The sequence below is a fragment of the Apodemus sylvaticus genome, chromosome 7 (genome assembly GCF_947179515.1).
Source record: "Apodemus sylvaticus chromosome 7, mApoSyl1.1, whole genome shotgun sequence".
NCBI classification, from domain to species: Eukaryota; Metazoa; Chordata; class Mammalia; order Rodentia; family Muridae; genus Apodemus; species Apodemus sylvaticus.
Window position 1 is genome coordinate 51,860,643 of NC_067478.1, and position 9,873 is coordinate 51,870,515.

The following is a 9,873-nucleotide window of genomic DNA, read 5'->3' on the forward strand; positions in this document are numbered from 1 at the left end:
AGGAACACTGATTGGTTTGCTGCTGTGTTGCAAATGAACTTTGTGTGCCAATCTTAAGGTGAATTTCAAAGGCTCTGTTGAATCCAGGGGTCTTGTACAGACAAACATCCCCATTCTTTCAATGTACATAGAAAGGAAAAAAGTCCCTTGCTCACAGGAACCACTTTCACATTCTGGTTTGATTCAAGGTAAATATGAAATCTTTTTTTTTAATTTATTGATATATTTATTTACATTTCAAATGATTTCCCCTTTTCTGGACCCCCGCTCCCTGAAAGTCCCATCAGTCCCCTTTCCTCCCCCTCTTTTCCCACCCAACCCTTCCCACTTCCCTGTTCTATACTGCTTCACTGACTCTTTCCAGAACAAGGGGCCACTCCTCCGTTCTTCTTGTACCTCATTTGATGTGTGGATTATGCTTTGGGTATTCCAGTTTTCTAGGTTAATATCCACTTATTAGTGAGTGCATACCATGATTCATCTTTTGAGTCTGGGTTACCTCACTTAGTATGATGTTCTCCAGCTCCATCCATTTGCCTAAGAATTTCATGAATTCATTGTTTCTAATGGTTGAATAGTACTCCATTGTGTATATATACCACATTTTTTGCATCCACTCTTCTGTTGAGGGATACCTGGGTTCTTTCCAACTTCTGGCAATTATAAATAGGGCTGCTATGAACATAGTGGAACATGTATCCTTATTACATGCTGGGGAATCTTTTGGCTATATGCTCAGGAGTGGTATAGCAGGATCTTCTGGAAGTGAGGTGCCCAGTTTTTGGAGGAACCGCCAGACTGATTTCCAGAGTGGTTGTACCAATTTGCAACCCCACCAGTAGTGGAAGAGTGTTCCTCTTTTTCCACATCCTCGCCAACACCTGCTGTCTCCTGAATTTTTAATCTTAGCCATTCTGACTGGTGTAAGGTGAAATCTCAGGGTTGTTTTGATTTGCATTTCCCTAATGACTAATGAAGTTGAGCATTTTTAAAGATGTTTCTCTGCCATGCCATCCGAAGTTCTTCAGGTGAGAATTCTTTGTTTAACTCTGTACCCCATTTTTTAATAGGGTTGTTCGGTTTTCTGGAGTCTAACTTCTTGAGTTCTTTATATATATTGGATATTAGCCCTCTATCTGATGTAGGATTGGTGAAGATCTTCTCCCAATTTGTTGGTTGCCGATTTGTCCTTTTGATGGTGTCCTTTGCCTTACAGAAACTTTGTAATTTTATGAGGTCCCATTTGTCAATTCTTGATCTTAGAGCATATACTATTGGTGTTCTCTTCAGAAACTTTCTCCCTGTACCGATGTCCTCAAGGGTCTTCCCCAGTTTCTTTTCTATTAGCTTCAAAGTATCTGGCTTTATGTGGAGGCCCTTGATCCATTTGGATTTGAGCTTAGTACAAGGAGACAAGGATGGATCAATTCGCATTCTTCTGCATGCTGATGTCCAGTTGAACCAGCACCATTTGTTGAAAAGGCTATCTTTTTTCCATTGGAAGTTTTCAGCCCCTTTGTCAAGGATCAAGTGGCCATAGGTGTGTGGATTCATTTCTAGATCTTCAATCCTGTTCTATTGATCTGCCTGCCTGTCACTGTACCAATACCATGCAGTTTTTAACACTATTGCTCTGTAGTATTGCTTGAGGTCAGGGATACTGATTCTGCCAGAATTTCTTTTGTTGCTGAAAATTGTTTTAGCTATCCTGGGTTTTTTGTTATTCCAGATGAATTTGATAATTGCTCTTTCTAACTCTGTGAAGAATTGAGTTGGGATTTTTTTTTAAGATTCATTTATTTATTATATGTAAGTACATTGTAGCTGTCTTAAGACACTCCAGAAGAGGGAGAGTCGGATCTTGTTACGGATGGTTGTGAGCCACCATGTGGTTTTTCAAATCCACCATGTGGATTTGAACTCAGGACCTCTGGAAGAGCAGTCAGTGCTCTTAACCGCTGAGCCATCTCTCCAGCCCCCTGAGTTGGAATTTTGATGGGTATTGCATTGAATCTGTATATTGCTTTTGGCAAAATGGCCATTTTAACTATATTGATCCTGCCGATCCATGAGCATGGGAGGTTTTCCCATTTTTTGAGGTCTTCTTCCATTTCCTTCTTCAGGGTCTTGAAGTTCTTGTCATACAGATCTTTCACATGTTTGGTAAGAGTCACCCCAAGATACTTTATACTGTTTGTGGCTATTGTGAAGGGGGTCATTTCCCTAATTTCTTTCTTAGCCTGCTTTTCCTTTGAGTATAGGAAGGCCACTGATTTGCTTGAGTTGATTTTATAACCTGCCACTTTGCTGAAGTTGTTTATCAGCTGTAGGAGTTCTCTAGTGGAGTTTTTTGGGTCACTTAGTTAGACTATCATGTCATCTGCAAATAATGATAGTTTGACTTCTTCCTTTCCAATTTCTATCCCTTTGACCTCCTTATGTTGTCGAATTGCCTGAGCTAGTACCTCAAGTACAATATTGAAAAGATAAGGAGAAAGGGGGCAGCCCTGTCTAGTCCCTGATTTTAGTGGGATTGCTTCAAGTTTCTCTCCATTTAGTTTGATGCTGGCTACCGGTTTGCTGTATATTGCTTTAACGATGTTTAGGTATGGGCCTTGAATTCCTGTTCTTTCCAAGACTTTAAGCATGAAAGGATGCTGAATTTTGTCAAATGCTTTTTCAGCATCCAATGAAATGACCATGTGGTTTTGTTCTTTGAGTTTGTTTATGTAGTGGATTGCATGGATGGATTTCCGTATATTGAACCAACCCTGCATCCCTGGGATAAAGCCTACTTGATCATGGTGGATGACCATTTTGATGTGCTCTTGGATTCAGTTGGCAAGAATTTTATTGAGTATTTTTGCATCGATGTTCATAAGGGAGATTGGTCTGAAGTTTTCTTTCTTTGTTGGATCTTTGTGTGGTTTTGGTATCAGCGTAATTGTGGCTTCGTAGAAGGAATTGGGTAGGGTTCCTTCTGCTTCTATTTTGTGGAATAGTATGAATAGTATTGGTGTTAGGTCTTCTTTGAAGGTCTGATAGAATTCTGCACTGAAACCTTCTGGTCCTGTGCTTTTTTTGGTTGGAAGACTTTCTATGACCCCTTCTATTTCTTTAGGGGTTATAGGACTGTTTAGATGATCTATTTGGTCCTGATTTAATTTTGGTATTTGGTATCTGTCAAGGAAATTGTCCATTTCCTCCAGATTCTCCAGTTGTGTTGAGTATAGGCTTTTGTTGTAGGATCTGATGATTTTTTGGATTTCCTCAGTTTCTGTTGTAATATCTCCCTTTTCTTTTCTAACTTTGTTAATTTGGATACTTTCTCTGTGCCATTTGGTCAGTCTGGCTAAGGGTTTATCTATCTTGTTGATTTTCTCAAAGAACCAGCTCCTGGACTCATTGATTCTTTGTATGGTTCTCTTTGTTTCCACTTGATGGCTTTCAGCCCTGAGTTTGATGATTTCCTGTCTTCTACTCCTCCTGGGTGAATAGCTTCTTTTTGTTCCAGGGTTTTCAGGTGTGTCATTAAGCTGCTAGTATATGCTCTCTCCATTTTCTTTTTGGAGGCACTCAGGGCTATGAGTTTTCCTCTTAGCATTGCTTTCATTATGTCCCAAAGATTTGGGTATGTTGTGCCTTCATTTTTATTAAATTCTAAAAAGTCTCTGATTTCTTTCTTTATTTCTTCTTTGGCCAAGGTGTCATTGAGTAGAGTATTGTTCAGCCTCCATGTGTATGTGGGCTTTCTGTTGTTTTTGTTGCTATTGAAAACCACTCTTACACCATAGTGATCTGATAGGATGCATGGGATTAGTTCAAAAATCTTGTATTTGTTGAGTTCTGTCTTGTGACCAATTATATGGTCAATTTTGGAGAAGGTACCATGAGGTGCTGAGAAAAAGGTATATTCTTTTGTTTTAGGGTGAAATGTTCTATAAATATCAGTCAAATCCAATTGGTCCAAAGCTTCAATTAGTTTAGAGTGAGGGGGAGAGAGACAGAGAGAGAGAGGAAGAGAGAGAGGCAGAGAGAGAGAGAGGAAGAAAGACAGAGAGAGAGAGAGAGGAAGAGAGAGAGAGAGAGAGAGAGAGAGAGAGAGAGAGAGAGAGAGAGAGAGAGAGAGAGTCTTACGGTTTCTATTCCTGCACAAATATGACCAAGTAGCAAGTTGGGGAGGAAAAGGTTTATTCAGCTTACACTTCCACATTGCTGTTGATTACCAAAGGAAGTCAAGACTGGAATTCAAGAAGGTCAGGAAGCAGGAGCTGATGTAGATCCCATGGAGGGATGTTCCTTACTGGTTTGCTTCTCCTTGGCTTGCTTAGCTTGCTTTCTTATAGAGCCCAAAACTACCAGCCCAGGGATGGCACCACCCACAATGGTGGTGTCATTGGTCACTAATTGAGAAAATGCCTTACAGTTGGATCTCATGGAGGCATTTGCTCAACTGAAGCTCCTTTCTCTGTGATTAATGCAGCTTGTGTCAAGTTGACACAAAACCAGTCAGTACACACACACACAGAGTTAAAGCTACAGAAAAGACTTCCCAAGGTTTCACAAAACTCTCATCTAGTTCCCAAAGGATTTCTAAACAATTCAAAGAATAAGGACACCTCTGCTGACATATTTTCTAAAATACATACCTCAAGAAAAGGAGGAGAGAAAGAAACATGTTCCAATATGTTCAATTGGGAGGATGAAGCCTGCATTTTAAACTTCCTTCTGTCTTTTGATTTTGTGGGAAAATCCTAGAGAGTCTCTTAACTAGGCAACTCGAAAAAATGGGTCTTTATTTCCTAAGACCTTGGATGAATCTACTAAAGAGAGGTGTGAGCCTGACAATCTAGAGGTGTTTTCTCCAATGGCATCTTAGCAGATGAAATGTAAACTGTAGACTGTTGTGAGCTGTGAACTGAGCAGGCACTGGGCACTGGAACAGGATATCTGGGATTATGGGATCACAGACCTGCAAGCCTAGGTCCTGCAATCCATTCGTGGCTTCCTTTTGTTCTGACATTAGACAAGTTTCCAAAATAACAATCAACAAAGCTTTAAGGTCAAGCTTAATAACTATTTGGATCTCAGATGTCCTAGAGACCAGAAGATTCAATATTTAGCTTTTAGAGTCCATATAGTAACTAGATTCTCTGTCATGCTATATGTTAGTGTTCTGCAATCTGTGGGTTGTGACCCCCTTGTGTGTGGGGTCACATATCAGATATTGTGCATGTCATATATTTATATTCCAATTTGTATCAGCAACAAAATTACAGTTATGAAGTACCAATGAAATAATTTCATTCTTGAGCGGTTACCACAGCATGAGGAACTGCATTAAAGAGTCAAACCATTAGGAAAATAGAGAACCACTACTATATATATAGAGAGGAATTTTCTTATTTATTTATTTATTTATTTATTTATTTATTTATTTATTCATTCATTCATTTATTTATTTACTCACTTTACTTCCACATCACAATCGCTGTCATCCCCCTTGCCTGGGTCCCCCCTTTGCAGTCTGTCCCAAGACCCCGTTTCCCTTCTCCTCTGAGAAGATAGAGACCCTCCTTCTGGGTATCCCCACAACCCTGGCACATCAAGTCTCTGCAGGGCTAGGCACATTCTCTCTCACTGATGCCAGGCGAGGCAGCCCTGTTAGGAGAATGGGATCCACAGATAGGCAACAGCTATAGGGACAATCTTCCTTCCAGTTGTTGGGGACCCACATGAAGACTTAGCTGCCCATCTGCTACCTATGTGTGTGTGTGTGTGTGTGTGTGGCCTTTGTCCCACCTGTGTATGCTCTATTTTTGGTGCCTCAGTTCTGAGAACCTTCAAGAAACCAGGTCAATTGACTCTATTGGTCTTCCTATGAACTTCCTATCTCCTTCAAGGCCCTTAATTCTTCCCCCAACTCTTTCATAAGACTACCCATCTAATGTTTAGCTGTGAGTCTCCACATCTGTTTTAGTCAGCTGCTGGGTAGAGTCTCTCAGAGGACAGTTATGCCAGATTCCTGTCTACAAGGATAACAGAGTATCATTAACAGTGTCATGGATTGGTGCTTGCCCATGGGATAGGTCTCCAGTTGGGCCAATTATTGGTTGGCCATTCACCCACTTTCTGCTCCATTGTTGTCTCCACAGGCATGTCTTGTAGATAGGACAAATTTTGGGCCAAAGTTTTGTGGGTGGCTTTGTGTCCTTATCCCTTCACTGAGGGTCCTGTCTGACTATAGGAGGTGACTACTTCAGTTTCCATTTCCCCACTGCTAGTAGTCTCAGCTAAAGTCACCCCAATAAACTCCTGGGAGCCTCCCATATCCCAGGTCTCTTGAAAGTCCTAGAGATGATCCCCAACTCACCATCCCCACCAGCTGCAGTTTTCCATTCATTCTCTTGGCCTTCTGTTCCTCTCTCCTGTCTCTTCCCACACTTGATCCTCAGTACCCCCCATCACCATCCTCATCTCCTTTTCCACCAATTCCCCCTTCCTCTTTCTTAAGCTTTGTTCTATGCATAATAAACTATCATACCATGTCTCATGGATTGTTCCATGTTGGTCATAGGTACCTTAGTCGAGGACGAAGCTCACTAAGATGCTAAGCTTTCATTTTCCCAAGAAGCAGAACAGTTCTGCCTTCTTGGAAGAGACTGACCCCAGCTAGCTTACTCCAGCTACTTTATTCAAACATTCTACAGGGTTAAATGGAGCCAGGAAAGGTTGCAGCTATCAAAGTTATTTTTCCCATAAGAACAGACAAACACACAAATCTTAAGTCCCTTTTGACCATGGCGAGTGATAATCAAAGAGACAAACTATTGCTTGCCAGGAGTGTCTTAGGACCAAAGTCAGTACAGTTGCAAACTGTCACATATCACCAAGTACAGGTTCTCTAAACAAACATTTCTTCAAGGTTCAAACAGTCTCAAAATTTCTCAGCCTCTACTAATTGATAGCAAAGTCTTTGCTGAAACATTTCACTTAAAGTCAAACTCAAAGGCATGCGCGCGCGTGTGTGTGTGTGTGTGTGTGTGTGTGTGTGAACAGGAGAAAATTATTTATTGCTAGCGTGTGTGTTTCTTGGAAGTAGTTTTAAATGCTGGTGGTGTGAAATCTGGTTTTATATTTCAAGCACAATGATGCAGATCATTTTGCCTTTATTTTGCAGGAAAATATATGAGTATTTACATTATAGGAATATAAAATTCTATTTATATTGCCTATTCTTAAGAGAAAATTCTTTCTGCAACATTGGCTTAAAGTTTCACAGGCTCCACTCCCTTATTAACCAAAGTCAGCTGTAGCGAGAAGCAATTGGAGTGAGATTCTCTTCAGAATTATGAATTTTAAATGTAATAAGTTCTTTCTGACAATTTCTTAAAACCCAAATAAGTGTGTTGTTTGCTCAGTTGGGAATAAAAATGCTGGGTCTGACCAGCCAGAGTGTCAGATTGAGGATAACGATGTTTTATCAATTTATCTATCTATCTATCTATCTATCTATCTATCTATCTATCTATCTATCTATTTATTTATTGTCCTCATCTTTCTTAAGTGTTTATGTTCGTTTCTCTTGTGTTTAGCTCCTTAGCTATATTGAGAGTAGCAAAGGAATGGAGAAACTTCCGACTGCTTCTAAAATGATGGCTCTACCTGTCTTATCTACCTATACCATCTATCATTCCTAACCAGACACTGAGTTGTGGTGCCAAACATGCCTTTATTCTCCCAACAGCATCCGAGGGCAAGAACAGCATGGTCTGAACTGTTTGTCCTGTTTCAGTCTCTTTAACCATGTACAGAACTACAGCGTGCCATGTTTGGCATACTGTGCCAGAGAGGCCACAGGGTATATAATATTTTATTCAATGTAAACATATGTATACACATTTCTGATGACAGAACATAAAGACATACTTAATATCTGCATTGGTATGACTAAGACTAAGTCATGGCCGTACCAACAATAACAAGTAGAAATTCTGGTTGAATTAAGGTTGAGTGTGAATTAAGGTAGAGTGGCCTTACATGTGGTATTTAATCTTCTTGAACTTAAAATTTTATTCACTGTAAAATAACATCAAGATATCATGCTGTACAGATTCTCATGTATATAGTTTAGCATATATAAATCATAACATTTCACAAATGTGAGCCAAAACTCATTTATAGGTATTAACTACTATATGAGGACATCTTGAGAAAATTTTGATTAATAATTACTTTTATTGGTTAGCATTATAAAGGATCTATAATTTAGTCATATCCTCAGAGAACCTCAAGGATGAGTGCTTTGATTCTTATAGCTAATGGCTGCCTATGGCTGGACCCTTCAGTGCTGCACAGAGCTACCCCTATGCCATAGTTCTTTTCTTCCTGCTTTCTTCAATTCCACTGAATACGGTTTATCATAAAGGATGTGGAAGGGATACACTTCATAATGCTACTAGATTTCCTTTCTGCCTTCATTACTCCTGGAGCCCTTAGACTACATCTCGGAGCCAGCTAAGCACAGGTCTTTTGGACCTCTGTTTCTGCCTGTGGTCTAACCTAGCATAAAGCTGAAAGAGTTACCTATGAAAGAACAACTGGCCTCCTTTATTCTCCACTGGCCATATTGGATTGTTTTATCCTCTGTCATGCCATAACACCTCGAAATTGAAAGTTCTAGTAATTTCCTCCCTTGATTGTATCATAGTGTTTTATCAGACTATGATTTAGAAATTAGTTTCCTTGCCATCTCGTCTCTGATGCTTTCTTTTGTCCACTTGGTCTTCATTGCTGCAAGCGTCCATCTTCATTAGTCAAGTTTATCTTATCTGTTCCAGACAGTCTCGCTGTATCAACTGGGAACAAACAGAAGCAAACAAATAAAGACATTTTTGTAATTGTTCCTCTACCGATAACAATATTAGAAAGTCAAGAAAATCGACACAGAAAGACAGGATCTTTGCTGTCTCTGTTTTATGCCATGGTACATATTACAAAAGGTGGACTTTAGTAGAACTTCTACTCACTTTCCCTTCTTGGTTTAGGTATTATGTTTTAGGTTATGATGCAGGCATTGCTATAGAGACAGTCAAGATCCTGAGGGAGGGTGGGACATGTAATTGTATGCCTTAGACAGCACCAGTCTGGAAAGCCGGCATGACTGTTGTGAGACCAGATCTGATCTGCTGAGCCCTCCAGACTACTGCCTAATACAGAAACTCTTTTCACATTCGATACTACATCTACATATTAATGTATAATTTCAATATATTTTTTAGATGTCCTCACCTTTATCAATCTATTGTTTTATTTTGCAGTAACGAAGCTGAGTGGAAGTGGAAACCTGGAAGTCTGCTGAACAGTTTGGAATGCCATCGCTAGCTACCTGCTAGGCTTAACTCATGCTTTTTCAGGAGTGAAGTTGATGATCTCAGCTCAGCAGAAGCACCTGGAAAGTTTGCAGCCGTCATACAGCATTACCACACTTTACAAAATCCAGAGCAGTATTATAGCCCTCTAGTTTGTCGCAGTGCCGTCCAAGCCTATAATGCCTTCTATTCAGTCGACAGCAATACTAATGTTCCCCTATATTTAGCAGTCAAATAAAGAAGAATTATAGATGAATACAAGAATGGCTGTGACTATTTCTCCAATGACAGTTTGTTTAGTGTATAAATTTCTAACTGAATCAAGTTTCATTATTTTTCAAGTAGTATTTGCGCCTCACAGGATACAGATATTTCAGAACCCATCAGTGAAACAGTACACATGAGAAAAGTGGTCTTTTTCATAATGCATGCTTCCACCTAAATTGTTAGGGTTCTGACATGCTACATGGACTGTGTCCCAGGGACCACCTAAGAATGATGA

General features: G+C 39.9%; 1 protein-coding gene across 1 annotated transcript in view; it reads left to right on the forward strand.

The window, feature by feature from the left end:
• Positions 1 to 9,615, forward strand: part of Mlip (muscular LMNA interacting protein) — a 192,970-nt gene extending 183,355 nt beyond the window's left edge. Inside the window, exon 11 of the mRNA XM_052187783.1 lies at positions 9,321 to 9,615. Coding sequence (XP_052043743.1) covers positions 9,321 to 9,323 — 3 coding nt within the window. The 3' untranslated portion in view covers positions 9,324 to 9,615. The remainder of the gene's footprint in view (positions 1 to 9,320) is intronic.
• The last annotated feature ends 258 nt before the right edge of the window (positions 9,616 to 9,873 follow it).